We start from the raw sequence: 22,542 nt of genomic DNA, 5'->3' as shown, positions 1-22,542 counted from the left end.
CTTACACTTTGAAGAACACTTAAACTTCAGGATCACTTTTTAGGTGCAAAATTAAATAAGATACAAAAAAATGTGAGCGCATTTGCACTATAAGATCACTTAAAAACCATAAGATCACATACAAGTTGTAAAGTTACAAAACTTACAAAACAATTTCAATTTGAAAAATGCTACTACAGCTACATTAAGAACAAGAACAAAAGCAGCAAAGAAAGGCTGCAACCATGTCTCATCCATATCTCAGTGAATGTTCACTTCTTCATGGAAGTGTCATTTGATTGGCCGGGCTGTGTGCCCTTATTGCAGCAGCTACCTCAACCAGGCCCACCCTGACGGCCTGTGCCGACACTTGCATGCCCTCCCTGACTGCCTGTGTTGTTGATTGCACTCCCTCGGACATTCCCTCCCTTAGTTCCCGTGTCATTACTGCTATTTCTCCCGTCAGGATCGTCACCTCTTCACCCACTGCATTGACGCCACCGATGAGTGATCGGGTAAGCTCATTGGTCTCCATAACCAATGCCACAACCTGAGCTGCATCTGTTGCACGCTGCATCTCAGGAGAGCGTGTCTCCAATCTCCTCCTCCTCTGCCTGGGTCTGCCTCGTAGCACCACTACACAGGGAGGCGCGGGCTGGGACTGTGGGATGCTCTGTGTTGCAGACGGCAGTACTAGAGAGAGAGGCTCGGGCTGGGATGGTGGGGCGCTCAGTGTTCCAGACGACAGTACTCGAGTGCGAGCCATGGGCTGGGATGTTGGACGAATGGGTGTAAACTGCTCCATGATATCAGCAGCAGCACTGGGACCCACAGCGTTGGAATCAAAACCATAGTAGGTGGAACCAGAACCTATGCGAGAAGGAGGCCCAGGCTCTGACGGTAATGCACTGACTGTAGAATGCTGCATTATACCAGCAGCACCACTGGGATCTGCAAAACCATGGAAGGTGGAACCAAGACCTATGGTTGAAACTCTGATGCCCCTTGATGGGGGCTCATAAACATTAATTTGGAAGCTCTCCCCTGCTGACATTTCAGTCATCGCTGCCATCATCCAGTCTGGTTTGTCCGCAACTGGTTGTACTGGTTCTTGTTCTGGATCCTCAGGGTTGGCAGCAGCAGCATCATCGTCATCATCATGTTCTGCAAAATACATCAGAACAATCAAATGTTTAACAGCAAGGGAGAGGGCAGGATGGGTGGCATGAGTACTCTCACACATAGCAGGCTAGGCAGCAGGTTGATTTAAAGGGCTATGATGCATTTTCAGGACTTGCCCTCTTCCACGCGTGCGGGCCCAGCTTGTGCTGTACTGATTGCTTTTCTCCATGTACGACTCATCATAGCAGCTATCCTTTGTTCCAAGGGTGTCAGTGGATGCACATTGGGCGTGCCTCCTCCTGTCCGAGTTGCCTCCCTTTTGTTGTGGGCCAATTTCTTCTGCAGCGAGTAAAATATAACTTTTTACAGAGTGCGTCAGTCTGCAAGGTGGGACATACAGATAGCCAGATTACAATTACGATTAAATTAAAAATGGGAAATATTGCTTACACTACTTGACCAAGGTCGTGCCATTTCTTTTTACACTGGCTTCCAGATCTCGTGGTATGCACCACTGCGCAGTAATCTTCTATAACTTGGTTCCACCGTTTGTTCATTTCTTTAGGTGGCACTTTTATGCGACCTCTGTTGCTGGTATCAAGCTCCTGCCATCTCTGCTCAATTACGTTGACTAATATCTCCACTTCCTCATGCAAGAAATTCTTTGTTCTTGGTGGACGTTGATCCATTGCAAAGTTGAATTGGCACTCTTATTTCTCAAAACAGTCCTTAATTTGCATGCACCAAATCTGCAAGTTTAGCGGTGAGAAGCTGAACTCACTGATTTCAGCAGGTGATTTATTCAACAGTGCTGCTAAAAGCACTCCCTCACACAAAAATATCACAAAAATTAAATTACAAGCCTTACCAGGGGTCCAAGAGACAAATCTTCACTTTTTCTCCAGTCCCTTTAAAAATGGCCGAGTGCCAATGTTTCTTTCACACTGCGCTTGCGCGCGTGCTCCAACGCGCACGTGCAGGGTTGCCGGCACGACGTTGGCTCATTTGAATTAGACCCGCCCCCCACTGCTTAGAGAATCGGTGCGAGTGTCTGGCTCCGCCCCCCGCTGTGATGTGCGCGCCACGCCAAGCTGAGTTCGAGCTCCGAGGAGCCGGAAAATTAAACAATTATTTTTCCTGCGCAATTTTAGGCGCGAAGAACAGGCGTGCAGCTCGGGGCTGTGCCATTTTCGGCGTGGTCCGAAACTTGGGGCCATAGACTATTTAACTATGACATTCCTACTGTTGGCTCTAGGTACAACGAACTCTAAAAGGCCATTAGTTGTTGCTTTTATGTTGATGAATATGATTTAATATTCTAATAAAATTATGCAGTAGCTTTCAAGAACTATCTCCTTGACCAGCAATCTTTTCTTTTTACCTCCTTACCCTCTGTCTTGACTGCCAGAGAAACACGAGGGTAAATATTGATTACCATAGTCATAAAATTCACTATCAGTGAGCCTGTTTCCAACACCCGCTGCTGGCTGCTTTAAGATTGTGGGCCTTTTGTATTTGAGTGCTGTGGTGATAGTCAAGTATCAACCTTACAAATGTTGAGACCCATTTGCATAAGCTATCCAACGTGGTGGTCTACAAGTGTGTTGACTGCGACCAAGCACTTGAAGCAAAGAAGCCCTAATAGGACAAAACGAATGCAGAGTATGCTTACTTATCTTTCCCAGAGAATATTTAATTATGTGTGACTTTATTTTCTCCCTTTCCTTACAGAAAGAAGAAAGCTGACCTGGTGAGTCCTCATTAGGTATTTGCAAGACTTGGATAGAGCATTAATGGTAACCATATGTTTAGAGGGAAGTGAGTGAGTACATCTACAGAAATGTGTTTTTGTCATTTTCCCTTCCCTACTATGTCTAGTAGGTGTTCTCGCCTTTCAAATCCAGATGGGGCAAAGCAGAGAGCATTTGATTGTGGCTTCAGTTGTGATGGTTGCTTTGCTGGTTGTGCAAATTAATTATGTGATCATTAGTAACAAATACATAAAACAAAACAGCATAGAAAAATGGCTTGAGGTTTATATCTTAAGACATTACATAGAATTTATAGTACAGAAACTGGCCTTTCAGCCCCATCTGGTCAATGCCAGCGTTTGTGCTTCACATGAGCCTCCTCCCACCCCACTTCATCTCACCCTATCAGCATAACCACCCATTCCTTTCTCCCTAATGTGCTTTTCTAGTTTCTCCTTAAATGCATCTATGCTATCCCACATTCTCACCACTCTCTGGGTAAAGAAGTTTCTCCTGAATTATCTATTGAATTTATTAATGGCTATCTTATGGCGACTAGTTTTGGTCTCCCCCACAAGTGGAAACATCTTTTGTGTCTCCCTATCAAACCCTTTCATATTTTTGGACAGTCTGTTTAAAAACTGGATGGTCTTGCTCAAAATCAGACGGGTGGTGATATCAAGGAAGTGTAATGGGAAGTTCAAACTTTAGATTGTTAAGGGTGCAGTAGTGTAGTGATTATTGTTGTGTATGGAGAGTCAGACTGAACACTGAGCTCAAAGTGAAGTGTGACCGTAGTCTTTTATTGCAGGTCTCCAGAGTGCCTCTCCAACCAGTGAAGCCTCCTTAAATACCTGTGCTCCCAAGGGATTATGGGATCCCTTGGGACTCCAGGGGATGAGCCCTCTGGTGGCTGTACAGAGTAAATACAAGTCCACATATATAACAACACTCCCCACCAAAGTCAATAGTGTAACTATTTACAATGTGAGTCGATCTGGCCCTTGCCCTGGTTGATTGTCTCAGTGTGAAAGCTGGTGTTGTTGAATCATTTGGGCCCTCGCCGGGTTGCTGTGCAGCTGGCCTTGCTGGGCTGCCTGGTGTGTTGGGCCCTGCAGGGCTGCTATGGACGATGGGTTCTGCTTCGTGGTCAACCGTGGTGCCAGTTGCCACTGGTGTGTACGTTGGGGGATCAAAAAAGGTAGGGTCCAAGGTGGGTTGCTCAGGATAATCCGTGAATCTGAGTTTGATTTGGTTCAAGTATTTCTGGTGAATGAGTCCATTTGAAAGTTTGACCCGAAACACCCTGCTCCCCTCTTTGGACACGACAGTGCCGGGAAGCCACTTGGGACCTTGTCCATAATTTAACACAATCATTGATTTCAATCTCGCATGACACATTTGCGCTATCATGGTATGCACTTTGTTGAAGCCGCCTGCTCTTGTACCTGTTCTTGTAGATCAGGGCGAACTAACGAGAGCCTTGTCTTAAGTGCTCTTTTCATGAGCAGTTCAGCAGGTGGGATCCCAGTGAGTGAGTGAGTGGGGTCTCGTGCAGTGGCTAAGCAGGACTCAGGATAGGCGAGTCTGCAGTGAGCCTTCAGTTACCCTCTTCAAGCCTTGCTTGATGGTTTGCACTGCTCTCTCTGCCTGATCATTGGATGCTTGTTTAAATGGGGCAGGTGTGACATGTTTAATCCTGTTACGGGTCATGAATTCTTTGAACTCAGCACTGGTAAAACATTGCCTGTTGTCGCTCAGCGGGACATTGGGTAAGCGGTGAGCGGCAAACATGGCCCGCAGGCTTTCAGTAGTGGCAGCGTACGTGCTAGTTGACATTATCTCTCATTCAATCCACTTGGAATACGCGTCTGCAAACACAAGGAACATTTTACCCAAGAACGGGCCTGCATAGTCAACTTGTACCCTAGACCATGGTTTGGAGGGCCAAGACCATAAACTTAGCGGCGCCTCCCTGGGTATATTGCTTAACTGCGAGCATGTATTACATCTGTGAAAGCAGGACTCTTGAGTTCGCATCGATACCGGGCCACCACATGTGGGATCTGGCTATCGCTTTCATCATTACGATGCCTGGGTGCGTACTGTGGAGGTCATTGATGAAACTGTCTCTACCCTTCTTGGGGATCACTACTCGATTGCCCCACAAAAGGCAATCTGCCTGTATAGACATTTCATCTTTGCGCCGCTGGAACAGCTTTATCTCTTACTGTTTTTCCACTGGGACACCGGACCAGCTCCCGTGAAGCACACAGCTTTTGACTAGAGATAATAAGGGTCCTGACTTGTCCAGGTTTTGATGTGCCGTGCAGTGACTGGTGATTGCTCACTCTCAAATGCTTCCATAACCATGGCTAGATCTGCGGGCTGTGCCATTTCCACCCTCGTGGTGGGCAATGGCAGCCTACTGAGAGCATCGAAGCAGTTTTCTGTGCCTGGCCTGTTGCGGATGGCGTAGTTGTTTGCGAACACTGAGCGCCTATCTCTGGATGCGGGCCGATGTGTTGGTATTTATCCCTTTACTCTCGGAAAACAGGGATATAAGTGGCTTATGGTCAGTTTCCAATTCGAATTTTAGCCCAAACAGGTATTGATGCATTTTTTTTCCCCATAGACACGCTAACGTTTTTTTCTCAATCATGTTGTAGGCTCTCTCAGCCTTAGACAGACTCCTGGATGCATAAGCAACCGGTTGCAGTTTCCCGAAATCATTAGCTTGTTGTAATACACACCCGACGCCATATGACGACGCATCACATGCTAGTACCAAATGTTTACATGGATCATACAACACAAGCAATTTCTTTGAGCATAACAATTTTCTTGCTTTTACAAAGACATTTTCTTGGCTTTTGCCCCAAACCCATTCGCCCCTTTTCGTAGTAAGACATACAATGGTTCTAGCAGTGTGCTGAGACCAGTAAGTTACCAAAGTAGTTAGAGTCCCAGAAACGACCGCAGCTCCGTCACGTTCTGTGGCCTCGGTGCGTTCTCAATTGCCTCCTTCGCGTTGGTAAACCTGTTGCTATCCACCGCATCCTCCTTCCCAAGAACTCCACTTCAAGCGCCAGGAAAACGCACTTCAAGCATTTTAACCTGAGCCCCACGCAGTTGAGTCGACTAAGAACCTCCTCCAGGTTCTGCAGATGCTCAACTGTGTTCCGACCTGTGACCAAGATGTCGTCCTGGAAGACCATGGTGTGCGGGACCGACTTCAGTAAACTTTCCATGTTTGTCCGGAATATCGCCGCCGCTGATCGGATTCCAAACGGGCATCTGTTATAAACAAAAAGACCTTTGTGCGTGTTGATGCAGGTGAGGGCCTTCGATGATTCCTCCAGTTCCTGCGTCATGTAGGCTGAAGTCAGATCCAGCTTCATGAACGTCTTTCCTCCTGCCAGTGTTGCAAAGAGGTCGTCTGCCTTTGGTACTGAGTATTGGTCCTGCAGGGAGAAACAATTGATAGTTACTTTGTAATAGCCACAGATTCTGCCGGTGCAGTCTCCCTTGAGGACTGGGACAATAGAACTGGCCCACTCGCTGAACTTGATCGGTGAAATGATGCCCTCTCTTTGCAGCCGGTCTAGTTCGATCTCTACCCTTTCTCTCATCATGTGTGGTACTGCTCTTGCCTTGTGATGGATGGGTTGCGCCCCTGGAATTAGGTGGATCTACACTTTTGCTACTTGGAATTTCCCGATGCCTGGTTCGAACAGCGAAGGAAATTTGTTTAAGACCTGGGCACACGAAGTGTCGTCAGCGGGCGATAGCATTCTGACGTCGTCCCAGTTCCCGCTTATCTTTCCCAGCTAGCTCCTGCCGAGCAGCGTAGGACCATTGCCCGGTACCACCCAGAGTGGTAGCTTATGCACCGCTCCATCGTAGGAGATCTTTACGATAGCACTGCCGATTACAGGAATCATTTATTTTGTGTAAGTTCTTAGTTTCATGCGAACTGGAGTTAAGACTGGCCTTGTTGCACCACAACCTTTCGAAAGTCTTTTTGCCCATGATGAACTGGCTTGTGCCCGTGTCCAGCTCCATTGACACCAGGAGTCCATTTAGTTCAACATTCAGCATTATCAAGGGACAATTCGTGGTGAATGTGTGCACCCCATGTACCTCTGCCTCCTCGATTTGAGGCTCTGGTTCGTCGTGATCCTCCGTGGATCTGTCCTCCTCTGCAACATGGTGGTTTGCAGGTTTAACTGGCTTTGCAGCTTGTCTGCACACTCGTTGGAGGTGTCCCATTGTTCTACAGCCCTTGCAAACATACTCTTTGAATCAGCATGAATGGAAATGATGATCACCCCCGCAGTGCTAACAAGGTGTTAATGGCCTTGCATTCATCACCCTTGATGGTGGACTCTCAGACATCTGCGGACGTGTAGCTGCAGGTATGTGTGACCTGCCCTGTACGTTACGATTCGAAAACATCACTTTGTTCACCGTACTTGTAGCAGCACTTGTGTGCTGAGAGATTTGCTTTGTATTGTCACTGGTGGCAATGAAAGCCTGGGCTATCGCTATGGCCTTACTCCAGGTTGGGGTCTCTACAGTCAAAAGTTTTCAAAGTATGGTTTTGTGGCCAATGCCAAGTATGAAAAAGTCTGAGCATGTGCTCCAAATGTCCTTCAAATTCGCAATGTCCTGCAAGGCGTCTTAGCTCGGCGACATAACTCGCCACTTCCTGGCCTTCAGAACTTTTGTAGGTGTAGAACTGGTACCTCGCCATCCGAATGCTTTCTTTCGGGTTCAAATGCTCTCTGACCAGCGTGCACAAATCGTCATATGATTTCTCTGTGGGTTTCGCTGGAGTGAGCAGATTCTTCATGAGGCCATACGTTGGTGCCCCACAGACGGTGAGGAGGATCGTCCTTCGTTTGATAGCGCTCTCTTCTCCATCTAGTTCGTTGGCCACGAAGTATTGGTCGAATCGCTCTACAACAGTTTCCCAATTATCTCCCTCCGAGAATTTCTCCAGGATGCCCACTGTTCTCTGCATCTTGGGTTCGCTATTCGCTATCTGTATCTTGTTGTGTATGGAGAAAGAGTCAGAATGAACTCAAAGTAAAATGTGACCTTAGTCTTTTATTGCAGGTCTCCAGAGTGCCTCTCCAACCTGTGTTAAATACCTTAAATACCTGTGCTCCCAAGGGATTATGGAATCCTTTGGAACTCCAGGGATGAGCCATCTGGTGGCTGTACAGAGTAAATACAAGTTTACATATATAACAGTTATAGTGACTAGTAATCCAGAGACCTGGATGGAGACCATGAGTTAAAATCCCACCATGGCAGTTTGAGAATTTGAATTCAGTTTTTTAAAAATCTGGAAATAAAAAGCTGGTATCAATCAAAAATGAAGTTGTCTTAAAAATCTAACTGCTTCACTAATGTCCTTTAGGGAAAGAAACCTGCCATTCTCTTACTGAGTCTGGCCTATATGTGACTCCAGTCCTACACCTACACCAAGGTGGTTGACGTTTAATTGTCCTCTGAAGTGGCCTGGCTACTGACAGGGTTCTCTCAAATCGCTACAAAGAATACCACACAAACTGCAGCGGTTCAAGAAGATGGTCAAACTACCACACAATCCACATAAACGCGGCAAATATTGAACAATACAATTGCAATTTTTTGGTCCCTCCAAACTTGATGCATCTTGAGAGAGTAATTCGAGCTGCATAACACTTGGGTGAAATATTGCAGGCTTGCCTGAGGTGGTGGGAAGCAGTTTCGGGCGATAAATTATATTGCAAAAGAAGTGCACTAAAGCATATTGGCTTCTGTTTTTACCTCTACGGTAGATGTTGAAGTACCACTAAATGAACTTCCCGAACCAGAGGAGGTTAAAGGAAGAACTTTATTGTGGTCAAAACTAAATAAGGTTTAGAACAAAACGGGATTGTCAATCATGAATTCAGAGCCAGGTTCAAACCATCATTGCTCTAAAAATTTTGGATAGAGTGCGCTTCCTGTAAGTGTATCATTTACCTGTCACACTTAATCATAGTTATATTTATTATATTTATGTCCAGAGTTCTTTTAATTACCCTGATTGGCAATTTGCCACGTGTGACCGACTCCCATCCCGGACTTGAGCAAACTTAAAACAATGTGACCGCTCCAAGCTTAGGTGTAAATGCAGGAAGGATTGAACTTTTAAACAATGGTTCTTGAGTAGTATAATATTTACACTTTCTGCCTCCTGCATTGGGATTTCTCTCTTCCTCTTCCAGGTGTAAAGCAGTTACTCTGCTGATTATCATAGAATGATGCAGCACAGAAGCAGGCCATTTGGCTCATCGTGCTTGTACCGGCTCTTTGAATGCCCATCACCTTCACAGTCCAATGACTGTTTAGTCCCAAAGTCTAACTACTAAATTATCCAATGTATAACTAAAGCGGAATCCTTTCCTTGTCTATCAAAATTGGAGAGTTTCTTTTCCCAAAGAACTTGCTATTGATTATTTCGTTATCAATTTGGATCCCTTTTTTGACTCATTTAGACCCAACTCTCAAAACACTTTCCCCCATCCCTGTGACAGGTTCATTGTGAACAAGTTTGGGCTCTGACTTTGACGACTTTTGACTATTAATGGCCGCTGCAAACACATTACACTGGTATCTGTATATTCTGTCTCCAAATTCAACTAAAGAATGTTCATCTATTGCTAAAGTTTCTCTCCCGTACATAAAAACATAATGGGAGCAGAAGTAGGCAATACGGGCCTTCGAGACTGCTCTGCCATCCAGTAAGATTATGGCTGATTTACCTTAAACACTTTCCCACCCCATCCCCATATCCCTCTATTCCCTTCGTGTCCAAAAATCAATCAATCAATCTTGGCCTTGAATATACTCAATAGCTGAGCATCCACAGCCCTCTGGGTTAGAGAATTCAACGATTCACGATCCACTGAGTGAAGAAATTTCTCCTTATCTCAGTCCTAAATGGTTATCCCTTGTCCTGAGACTATGACCCCTAGTTCTAGACTCTCCAGCCAGAGGAAACAGCCTTTCAGCATATACACAGTTAAGCCTTCTAAGAATTTTATAACGTTTCAGTGAGATCACCTTTCATTCTATTAAACTCCAGAGAGTATAGGCCCATTTTACTCAGTCCTCAAAGGGCAACCTTCTCATCCCAGGAATCAATCTAGTGAACCTTTGTTGCACTGCCTCCAAGGCAAGTATATCCTTCCTTGGATAAGGAGACCAAAACTGTGCACAGTACTCCAGCTGTGGTCTCAACAAAGCCCTCTAATTGCAGCAAGACTTTCTTACTCGTGTGCTCCAGCCCCCTTGGATTAAAGGCAAACATACCATTTGTCTTCCTAATTACTTGTACTGCATGTTAACTTTCTATGATTAATGTAGAAGGATACCCAAATCCCTCTGAATACCAACATTTACTAATCTCACTTTATTAAAAAAAATCATATTTTCTATTACCATTTCCCCACATTATACTTTACTCACTTAATCTGACAATATCCCTTTGCATCCGTCTCTCAGCTTATATTCCCACCTAGCTTTGTATTGTCGGCAAACTTGAATACATTATACTGGGTCCCCTTAACTGTGTCATTAATAGCGATTGTACATAGTACATCTGTTAACTAGGTTGACCAAAGGTCAGGTACTTTGTTTACTATCAGCAGTTCCATCAAGTACAGTTTACAGTTTAATCCAATCGGTCACTTTCTTGACGTAGTTTGAATACAATGGCTGGTGATCCCAGGAAATTCGATTCTGTGTTTACAGAGAGGCAAAGTGTCAGGTGTGCAGCAGGTATCTAAAAGCTGTGGAAATCTATATCCAAGTGCCCAACAAAAATAAAAGAATAGGAATCCTCTCTGACCAAGCTTTTGGTCACCTGTCCTAATATCTGTATGTGGCTTGGTGTCAAATTTTGTTTGATAACGGTCCTGTGAACGCCTTGCAATCTTTTACTATGTTTAAGGTGCTATATAAATGCAAGTTGATTTAAGCTCGATGACTTGGTGCAAGACACATTTCAGTTTTGTGCTGTAGGGGTTAAGTGTGAAGAGTTTTATATATTTATCGGAACTGAAATGTAAGGCACTGTGATTCAGCACATGGGAGTCTCCACTCTCTGTCCCGTGTGGTTTTGGGAAACACATTTTACACCTACACTTCCTGGTTTACCAGTCTCCATTATCCGAGAATTACCCAGCGAGAAGCCGGGCGGGCAGGCCCCGCCACCGAGGTAAGATGCGCAGGCCGGGGATAGGGGCGACGTCCATTTGGTCTGGGATAAAGTCGTCTCCCCGGAGACAGGATGCCGGCAGCTACTGCGCACCCGCGCAGCCTCCACTGCGGATGCGCGCAGCTGCCGGCACTGTTTTTGGCGCAGAGCTGTAGCTCCGCCCCCAGCAGCTTCTGCCGCGCTGAGGTGGAATTGGGCCTACAGCTATCTGAGAATCACAAGGTAAGTATACGCGCAATTTTTGTTCTATAAATTAGGCGGGCCTCTCCATTGTGCGCCGTTCTAGCGGGCGGCTGAAACTTGACTCCTATATTCCAACTATGATTTAACTCCCTGCTTTTGTATTCCATGTCTCAGACCCGAAGAGCCCATGTGTCTTTTTAATGCTCACCTGTATTCACTGTTCCTTTTAATAACCTGTGGGTCTGTACACCAAGATCCCTCAGCTCCTCTACACTTAAATTTTACGTTAAGATTTACAAACTTGCCCTATTCTTTCTTCCACATTTCTCTGCACTTTCCATCTATCTGCCCATCCTGCTACCCTATCTCTGCTCTTGCAGTCTTTCACAGTCCTTGTCACAATTTGTCACACTTCCCAATTTGGTCTTGTCAGTACATTGCAGTGAACTTGGGCTGCAGTTGTGCCTACTGCCAGCTGACCTCGGACAGGCATTAGAAGAGGCCTGGTAGCAATGTTGGCCAGCTCCTGTGTGGGCAGATCTCAAGAAAAAGGTGGGGAAATGTCTTAAAGGTTTAATTGAGTGCTATCGTGGGTTTACAGCTTTCGTCCAGTAGGACACTGGATGCAGACACTTCCTGAAAATGGAAAACGTGTTCAAATCCCCAGACCTGACATCATTAATCACAGCCTTGACTATTTAAGCTGCATTTAACCCTCTCACTGTGACCCTGCTGCAGTCTAGTCTGTGTACAGAGATGATCCAAAACTGGAGTTGCTCTGATTCACTTTTCGTGGGCTGATGCGAAAAGGATCACTTTTGACAACTCTCTTCTGTAAACTTATTTGAAAGGTAAAAACACTTTTCACCAGATGGTACGATGTTTGTCATTGAGGATTTGGGGCTCAATACGTCCTGTAGAGTTAGAAGTAGTTCCTGTTTCTGAATTGTATTACCAGTAACTGCACATGGCTGATCAATAGACAACGACAGAGGAAAGACTGAAGATACTGGATTCTCAGCCTCAAAAGGAGATTAATGGGAGCTGATCCCATAGACCTATACCAGATAGTAAACAGTATGCAAAGGGTAGATCTGGAAATTGAGCTTTGGACAAGGGGACAAAGGTTCAAACTAGTAAAAGAGAAGTCCGAGAGTTCTTCACACAATGATTAAAACATGGAGTGGACAGCCGGGTAGGGCAGTGGAGGCAGAAACCCTGGGAGTACTGCTTTTAATTGGATGCTGCAATGGGCAGGAGGGGAGGGGCTTTCGAATATGTTTGGTCTAAAATGGTCTGAATAGCCTTTCTCGTCCATATAATAGTCCTGCTTATTCTAGCATAATCAGTTTTTATTGCAGAAAGTGGAGTTGTTCCTACTCTACTGGACAAATCTGCAGACTGCAGTTTGTTCCATCTAGGAACTGCTGTTATTTTCAACTTTATTTTAATATTGAGTAACGGACTAATATTTCCACATGCTGCAGCTCTTGTATTTTATTTTAGCTCAAAATTCATATAAAATGACTAATCTATCACCCCTGTTGTATATCTGCGACTACTTGAGCCAATAAAAGCCGCATTATCGGCCTTAAAAGATCCTACAAAAACAACCATGCTGGAAATGCACAGCAGATCAGTTAATATATGCAAAGAGAAAAAGACGGGTTAATATTCCAGGCATGAATTACCCTTTTATGAGAATGGATTGTGCCTGAAAGGCTAACCTGTCTTTACTCATTTACAGATGCAGACTGACCCACTGTGTATTTCCAGCGTTTTGTTTTTATTACAGATTGCCAGTTTAAAAAAAAATCTTTTTATGATTTTAAGATAGTTAAATCAATTTATAACAAACTCTGTTATGACCTTTCTCTTGTTTCCCTAACTATCATTGATTCTTGCCTTGAATTATCCCCGCAGATTCCCAAGGTGAATTCCTATCCTTGTCCTGTGTGCTATCGGGTCTATCCCATGCAGAAGAGGCTAACGCAGCACTTAAAAACACACAGTGCTGAAAAGCCGCATATGTGTGATAAGGTTGGTGCACCTCTCCTGCGATTTCCTGTAAATGCAGATCTTCTAACTTCTCAAAAAAACAGATGGAGCTGGATCTTCTTTTGGAATTAGCCTCTGATAGCACCCTAGAGGGCAGTAATGAGTCTCGAAATTCTTAACCCCGCCTCCCAGGTGACTAGCTTCCAGCCATCAGGAAATTTGGTGTCGGTTTGGCGGTGGTGCTGAGCAGTTCCACCTGGGAGCATCACATGCAATGCCCGCAGTATCGTCCCGGTCTCAATTTGTTTAACGCTGACCCCATAGTGCCCCGTAGACAACCCGCCAGAGAAAGCTGGCGGTCAGAGCTGTACCGGCGGCGGTGTGGGAAGGAATGAGTGCAGGAGTTAAGTGTGATTGTTTTTCTTTTTGTGATTTATCTTTATTTGGGATCAGTAATATAATAGGAATGTTTTTTTTTGTGCCGATATTTTTTTTTCCAGCGATGCCTTTTAGGGCGCTACGAATCCGGCTCCTTAGCAACAGATATTCGGTTGCTCACCCGACCTAGCATCCTAAGATAAGAGTAGAACGCTTCCCCTGGCGCTCCACTCCACTATCAGGGCGCAGCTGCTGAATTTTGTGGCTGCCGACGCAAACCATTTCCCGGCGCTAAATTTATCCACCGCCCGACATTACTGCCTCTTAAAAACCCTCAACCGAAAATCCAGCCCATAATGTTTGTTGTAAATTTCTCCCAAGTACAGTATCTAGAATTGTTATATCGCCTAATGGAGAAAAGACTTTTCCGATCGTTTGCCTCTTTGACAAGATTGTTCTGCGCTTGATTTTATAATTGACTTTTCATCATGCTGCCAGCTATGTAAAGCTCTGTATTTTAACATAGGAACAGGAGTGGACCATTCAGCTCCTCGAGCCTGTTCTGCCATTCAACTAGATTGTGGCTGATCTGTATCTTACTCCATCTACCTGCCTTGGTTCCGTAACCCTTAATACCCTTGTCTAACAACAAGCTATCCATCTCAGTTTTGAAATTTTCAATTAACCCAGCCTCAACATCTTTTTGGGGAGAGAGAGTTCCAGATTTCCACTACTTCCTGATATCACCCCTGAATGACCTAGCTCTAATTTTAAGGTTACGCTCCCTTATTCTGGACTCTCCCACCAGAAGAAATAGTTTCTCTATCAACTTTCCTACATCACAACAGTGACTACACTCCAAAAGTACTGTACTTCAATGGCTGTAAAGCGCTTTGAGACGCTGGTGGTTGTGAATATAAATCCAAGTCTCTTCTTTCTAACTCCTTTGATCACCTCAATTAGATCATCCTTTAACATTCTGTACTCAAAGGAATACAAACCTAATCTATGCCCTCATAATTTAACCCTTTTATTGCAGTGTGGGAAATCTTTTAAGAAGAGGTACACATTCAAAATGCATCTACTAACCCACATTCAGGCTCTTGGAAACAGCAGGTAGGTCTGACTCTTAAAGTGCTTGAGCATGGTGCTGATTAACTGAGCATGGTGCATTGATGAGATGTGTTCTATACAGAGGCAGAGTCTGAAATGACTTGATTGATTAATTTCTCCCATTTCCACAGGCACTTGGTCACGCTGGGGTAATGTTCCATTGGCTGCATAACCTACCCCACCTTGCATGCTTCCCAGTTACATGTGTGCGCCTAGATTGAGTGTTTGCAGGAAGCTCAGCTGTGGGTGTGCATTACAGCCAAACACGATGCTGTCCTTGCCAAACATCCAAACGTGAAACGTTTCCAGCAGAATCACTCGATAATGGTCAGGAGCAGGAACTCTGCATATTTTTTGCCTCACTAGCCCAGGTTGGGAAGGCCAGTTGGAGCATATTCACCATGCTGTATCAGCGGTCCAGGCCTGCTCTTTCCCCACTCCCTACAGTGTACCATTGACAATGGTCACTTCCTCCTGCTTCCTGGGTTCCTCCAGCTGCGAATCTGCTCGTTCACTCTTGCGGTCTCCCTCAGTGACATTGGGAACGCTGCAAGAAATAGAGGGGGGAAAATGTTGCGGGGTGAGCCAAAGGGACATGAATAAAACCGTACAGTCAGAGGGAAAAGAAAATAAGAGCAGAGAGGGACAGAAGCAGTGAAGAGGAAAATCAAACTGGAGGGAGAGTGTAGTGTGGCAGGAGATGGAGAGGTGACTTCTTGGGTGAGATTAGATCAATTTGTTAGCTATCAGAAGTTCAGAGCACACTCTGCTTCCAGACCTCAATGACTGGTGAGAGGGAGACCTGTGTGAGAAAGAGAGAGTCAGAGAGATATGCAGAAAGACTGAGGGGGATAGAAAGTGAGAGATGGGAAAGATAAACAGAATGAAACAAAGTTATTAGGGAGTGGGAGATGGCAGAGGGAACAAGAGAGGCAATTTTTATTTTAAAATTTTGCTGTCGCAATCCCCCTCTATTTCTTGCAGCGTTCCCAATGTCACTGAAGGAGACCGCAAGAGTGAACAAACAATACATTTTTGCTGTGGCAATCGACCAATGTTTATTTTAAATGATGTAGTTTTGTATTTCTGCCAGTAGATGGTGTGACTGCACTTTGTAAATATTGTTCACTGTTCTCCTGTAACACTCCATTCCTCCTTGTTGGTATATGTACTTCCCCTGTTGGAAATCTTGTACAATTGGGATTCACTGTGGTGTACTGTTTACTGTGATTGCTTAAGTAAATGTGCCCTCTTTCTTTAACTTCTATGGATGCTGAACTCATTGAGTGGAAATGTGGCTTTATCCTTTTTTTTGTGTTCATTTTATTCTCGTTAAAGTAAGAGATATTGGGCCGGATGTTTACAGGGAGGGTATGGGAACGAGTGTACAACCCGAAAGGCCGGAGGTCCTGCTGAACTTAACAGCGGGACATTGCTATAGTTTTTTTAATGTTTCCTGTCCTGCAGCCAGCCAAATTGTGACAGCTTGGCTGGTGGCCGGGAGACAACATGGGCAGCAGGGACCACAGCCGGGAATCCTTGGGAGTGATTCCTAGCAATTGGGAATCGGGGGATGTTGGACATCGCAGTGCAGTGGGGAAGGGGAGATTGGACATCGCGACGGATTGGTGGGGGGGGGGGGGAATAGAGGACATAACGGTGGAGGAAGGGGGTGGGAGAGGTGATCGGTGTGGTAGGGTGCGGGGGAGGGAAGAGTACATAGAGGTGAAGGGGGTGGGGGGGGCGAAGAGAGAAAGGACATCAGGGAGTGGTGGGTAGAGAGGACACTGGTGAGAGGAAGGCTGGGAGAAGTGATGGGGCTGTTGTCTGGCTCCTGTTGGCCCACAGTGAGTGCTGGGAAATGCACTTACCTTTTTGGATCCGGCAGCTTCCGCCTCCATTTCACTGCCGGGCTTCGCAACTGCTAAGAAACCCATGCAGCAACAGCACATAGCAGGTATGGGGCGCATCTTGTGCATTTGAAGGTTTACCCCTGACCCCCTCCTGCCTGTCGTGAAGTGGGAGTCGAGGTCATTGGTGCTGAGGAATCTGTGGAATTCTCTGCCCAAGGAAGCAGTTGAGGCTAGCTCATTGAATGTATTCAAATCACAGATAGATAGATGTTTAACCAATAAGGGAGTTGAGGGTTACTGGGAGCGGGTGGGTAAGTGGAGCTGAGTCCACGGCCAAATCAGCCAGGATCTTATTGAATGGCGGAGCAGGCTCGAGGGGCTAGATGGCCTACTCCTGTTCCTAATTCTTATGTTCTTATGAATTGTAAATTAGGGACAGCTTTGTGCTGTGGATTCATCTGCTGAGAACTGGGTTGAGACTGCCTTACAGATTGAAGTGTTTTAGCCCATTGTTTTTGAACCTTGCCTCTGGGACTGTCTTGTTTTGAGGTTCATTTGCTGCACAGTATAGCAGGATTAAGATGGAATTGCTGAACAGTATTTAGCACTTGTTGTTTTGCATTGAATTCATGGAGGGTGAGAAACTTCATATTGAAATAATTGTCAGCACGATACTTTCTAAAAATGTTTTTTTTTATAAAAGATGTATATATTTTCACTCTGGCTACACAATGCTCAGTGTTTGTATTCCTGTACTTAACCTTTGTTTTGCTTTATAGATTTAAATGTGAGTTCTGTGACTACGTCTGTGAGAACAAGAAGCTCCTCCTCAATCACCAGCTATCGCATACCACAGATAAACCATTTAAATGTGACTTCTGCAAATACTCCACCATCAAAGAAGACTTCCTGGTTTCTCATGTTGCCATTAAACACACAGGTGAGCTTCGAGACAGGGGTCTCTGGTGCTTCTTAGATGTGTGTCAACTTCAACCAAGGAGTTCCATTGAAGAGAAAGGTACTTTAAATGAAAGGTGCTTGTAGCATAGGCCCGCCTCCTCCTCCTCCTCCCCCCACCCCCCCCCCCCCCCCCCCCCAAACAAAGTCGTGGCGAATTAGCCCACCGTATTTAAAAGACTTCCACAGAGTTTAGTGGCAGCCACCTAGAGATGTATTGATGCACAGACCTTTTGAGTTGGGCTCGGTGCTGGGACTGATCTCCATGTAGTCTGATCAAGAAAAGTTAGCCAGAGCCAGCCTGTTGAACGCACTTGTTTTTTTTTCTGGCCAGTCGGTCTCTTTGAGGTTGATTTTTTGAGAAATAAATTGAGGCCTTCTTCAGGAAAGGTGTGTTTTGTATCTGAGTCTTTCTCATTTTTGGGGGGGATTGGCCCCGCTGTGTGTGTGATGGGGGGAGAATTACTCAACAATAAAAAGCTATCTATTCCCACTTTAAAGAAAGGATGTGATTGCTTTTTTTGAGGCAAACATGGAAGTTTTTAATCAGGATGTATATAGGAAGCAAAGTGTTCGCATTATCTTCATTGCATTAACATCTTCTTTAATGTGGGGAAGAAACTTATGCCTGAGCAAAACAATTTGCATGTTGTTCCTGTTCCGGTAGCCTGTATAAAAAATCTATTTTTTGATTCAGGGATATTACTCTGCTTTGTGTTGATTTTTCCTTGGTCCTCACAGCCCTCTCCACTGCACTTGTAGGATGTGATGGGAAACATGACCAGGAAAAGTAAAGAATGATTGAACTGTATGTGGGTTTGAGGGGAAGTATTTCTGTACGGTGAGGGTAGAACTCAAAAGACAGCATCCTGTAATGCATGTTTTTTGCTTTCAATTTATTTTTTAAAAAAAATAGCTGAACTGGATCTGTCATTGGTGAAATGCAAAAATAATGAGGCAAATCCACCTTTTAGATTTTGTCTTGCTTTTTCCAGTACTGTTCCATACTGGCAACTTGATACTGTTGTTTTCAGCACTGGTGCCAAAGGTGACATTTAAAGACAGCATTATTTATAGTGGTAGAATATAGTGCAGTATTTAAATGCTCTGCCTCATAACAGTCATGGATGAAGATGTTCTTTGCGCCAAATGTAGTGAGTGAAGTGATGAGTCTTAAAGAAACACTTGCATATCCACCCCTGCTTAAAATTAGACTGTGTTTCCCCCGAGCTCTGAGAGAATCTATTGTGTTTTCTTAATTTACTTCATTCTCCTGGTTTAGCCAACAATTTCAGGATATATGCTGCTTCTGCTCATTGTCAAACTCCCACAAAGGGACCAGTTTGGTTAGTTTTTATATTATTGCTTAGTGTGTGAGAGAGCGAATGGGTACATTAGATGCAGCATGTTGCTGGTGGTCTTACTTGGACTACTCCACAGCAACAGTTGCTTGTGTTGTATTGGTCTGAATAATATCCTATTTAATGAGTATCTGAAATGTGTTAATACCATAATACAGTCCCACTGCTTATAATGGGTGCATTCGTGCTAATGTCATTTTGTCCGCTATATGCGTTGGATGATTTATATGAATTTAGATATTTTTGTCTGCCCAAACTATTAAATGTGACAAGATTCCACTGCACTTGCAACATTCACTTTTATGCTTCAAGGCAAGCTTGAGTGCTTCAATAAATCCCATTCCACTTATGAAAGATTAAGGGGACAATTTTTGCCATCTTTGGGCGCTGTCTTTTTGGCACCCGGTTATTTTTTTTTTTGGAGTAATCAGTATTTTGCAAGTTTCCACAAAGTTTATATGCTGCCGCAAAAAAACGTACGTTATTGTACGCAGGCAACAAAAATCGGGAAGGTGGAAAATAGGGGCATAAGTCTGTAAGATAATCACACTTTAACAAGGTGCGAACTACTCATGAACATGTACTGCAGTCAGTGCTGAGTAGTGCTCGCTCTAACCAACACCAGTTAGAGGTGATTTAAGCATACAGAGTATCTCCACCAGAACTACTCACCAAATGCCTGTTTCTGCCTAAAATAGCCGGTGTGTTTAACACACTGTGAGCGGCGACTTTAGAATTGACAGTAACGGTACTGGGAAATGGTTTGAGCTATTTGACTGATTTTAAACATGGACGGTTTAAGCGGTTGTGACTGTATTGGGAAATGATCACACATCCACACTAGTTACTGAGCAACTATTTGAAAATTGCAAGGAGCAGTTTGATGTGATATAACAGTAAGGGGGACCAGACAGTATCGGAGAAGGTGATAATGGAGTTTTTCTGCTTTCTTTTGGCTGATCTGTGTGAGATTACCAGTAAACTCTGAATTATGGCGGGACTGACCTATCAAGAAAGACTGGATCAACTGGGCTTGTATTCACTGGAGTTCAGAAGAATGAGAGGGGACCTCATAGAAACATTTAAAATTCTGACGGGGTTAGACAGGTTAGATGCAGGAAGAATGTTCCCAATGTTGGGGAAGTCCAAAACCAGAGGTCACAGTCTAAGGATAAGGGGTAAGCCATTTAGGACCGAGATGCGGAGGAACTTCTTCACCCAGAGAGTGGTGAACCTGTGGAATTCTCTACCACAGAAAGTTGTTGAGGCCAATTCACTAAATATATTCAAAAAGGAGTTAGATGAGGTCCTTACTACTAGGGGGATCAAGGGGTATGGCGAGAAAGCAGGAATGGGGTACTGAAGTTGAATGTTCAGCCATGAACTCATTGAATGGCGGTGCAGGCTGGAGGGGCCGAATGGCCTACTCCTGCACCTATTTTCTATGTTTCTAAATCCAAGTCTCCAAGGTGAAAATACAGTGCTCTAATAACCCAGGTAGTCAATGCAATATGTGGTTTAATGGGATTTGCAGTTTAATATTCCAGTAATATAATGGAGTTCTTGTCTATGGACAATGTTCCCTGTACAGTATTTTGATCACTATATTTAAACCATTAAAATAGTTGGTGAAACCGTGTGAACAATCTGTTTTAGTGAAGAGATTGCATGTGTATTAAATGTACATTCTCGTAGGTGAGAAGCCATTCTCCTGTGACCTCTGCCATTTCAACACCAAACACAAGAAGAACTTGCGGCTGCACGTTCAGTGCCGCCACCCTGAGTACTACGAGGACTGGGCAAAGATCCATCCCGAAGAACCACCCCGCAGACGCCGGCCATTCTTCACTCTGCAGCAAATAGAAGAGTTGAAACAACAGCACGAGCAGATGCAGTCTACGCAGGAAAGCATACGAGACACCATTGTGAGTGCAGCTCTCCAGACATCAGTTTAGGATTGTTCCCACTAATTACGTCCATAGTACCTAACTTTCTAAACTTGTGTTTGTCTGTGCTGTGACTGCCGAGCCTGCGTGAAGTGAATCAGGTTTCCTTTTCCTTACTGGTTTATTGTTGGTCTGTGTTTTCTCCATTTATAATGGGTGAATAATAAAAGTATAAAATTGGTTTGAATCATATTACTCAAAACCTTACGATCCAAATGCACTTTTTTCCTGAAATCACATTCTGGTTTAAAAACTTGAGTTAGAACCACCTTGTCAGTTTCTCACCTAGTCCACTGTTCATCCCTAAAAATTTCTTGCATAATGAAAAATCTCTCCTTTCCCCAATGCAAAATGACCTATAAATCCTGGCTCCCAACAACTGCCCCCCCCGCTCCCCACAACAGGGACCTCTGAACATCCTTAATGTTGGGTTATGTTCCCTTTCCCCAACCCTACAGACAAACAACCAGACAATGTTTGGATTAAGTTTCTCCATCAGCATCCGTGGGACTACAATTTCCAAGGGACAGCACAGCTTTCTTTAGCAAAGGGACGTTTAGCAAAGAGATTTCCATTTCCTTCGTGAATTTGTCTCACACACTCCCTTTATTGCCTGTTCCACACATTCACCAGTCTCTCTGAAGGAGTCAAAATAAAACTTTCTATTCACCGACATTCTTGCCTCCAGTTAGGGGCTGTGGCAATGTCATACAATTTATTAGGGTTTGGTTTGAACCCATTATGATTTTGTTCAATAAGGTCTCCACTGAGCTGCCTTTTCTCCATTGTAAACATCCTGGCTTCCTTTGTCTTTTCTTGGAGCTCAGGTCTCTAATCTTTAGCTGCCCTTCTCTGTACCTTCTCCACAGCCAGAATGTCTCCAGGTTATCAGAATTGTGCACAGTACTCAAAGTAAGACTGCAAGTTTATAACCCCCTTCCCCCCCTGCCCCCGAGCTGTGCTCCATTGCTCAAGCTATGCACTAAGATTTTGCTCACTTTCTTTAATGTGGTTGCACACTGCATTGATGCTTTCAATCAACCCAAATCCCTCTTCTGTGTTGTCTTGCAGTCGTTACTGCTTTTCTTCTATTCCTACTGCTTATTCTCTCTTCCCCAGACATTGCCTCGCATTCATCCACATTAAATTACCTCTCTTCTGAGCCCCATTTTCTCTTCATCTTTTGTTATTTTTTCCTGCAAGCTGCCTTCTTGACATGTTATCTATTACAGTCACCAGACACGCGGACCAGGATGGTTGTTCCGTCCATTTTTATAAATGGCATTCACCATTCTCCAATTCTGATGAACCATTTCTGTCAATGAAACATTAAAAATGGATGCCAAGCTGTGACCAGTTTGATTACCCACTTCCCTGTGTACCCTAATGTACCATTTAGGCTAGGGGCCTTATCTTCCTTTGGTCCTCTCAGCCTGACTGTCACTTTGATTATTCTTAAGTTTTCCGTGTGCTTTATATTCCTCACAATCACAATTTCAGTTTCTATTTTAGCTTCTAACCAGTTTGTTGTTCTCGTCAACCTATTAATCTCTGTCCTCTGATCTACCTGTTGATTTTATATTTGAATAAAGTTATTATTTCCTCATCCCCACAATTAATTTAATGCCCATATCTGTTTCTTTG

The 22,542-nt window shown here is 44.4% G+C and overlaps 1 protein-coding gene across 1 annotated transcript in view; it reads left to right on the top strand.

The window, feature by feature from the left end:
* Positions 1–22,542, top strand: part of LOC139276885 (zinc finger protein 335-like) — a 143,491-nt gene that overhangs the window by 86,191 nt on the left and 34,758 nt on the right. The window contains exons 24-28 of the mRNA XM_070894883.1: positions 2,833–2,851; positions 13,216–13,332; positions 14,708–14,784; positions 17,414–17,574; positions 20,648–20,877. Coding sequence (XP_070750984.1) covers positions 2,833–2,851; positions 13,216–13,332; positions 14,708–14,784; positions 17,414–17,574; positions 20,648–20,877 — 604 coding nt within the window. The remainder of the gene's footprint in view (positions 1–2,832; positions 2,852–13,215; positions 13,333–14,707; positions 14,785–17,413; positions 17,575–20,647; positions 20,878–22,542) is intronic.

Source organism: Pristiophorus japonicus, chromosome 12, assembly GCF_044704955.1.
Source record: "Pristiophorus japonicus isolate sPriJap1 chromosome 12, sPriJap1.hap1, whole genome shotgun sequence".
NCBI classification, from domain to species: Eukaryota; Metazoa; Chordata; class Chondrichthyes; family Pristiophoridae; genus Pristiophorus; species Pristiophorus japonicus.
This window is presented reverse-complemented; position numbering and strand designations above follow the sequence as displayed.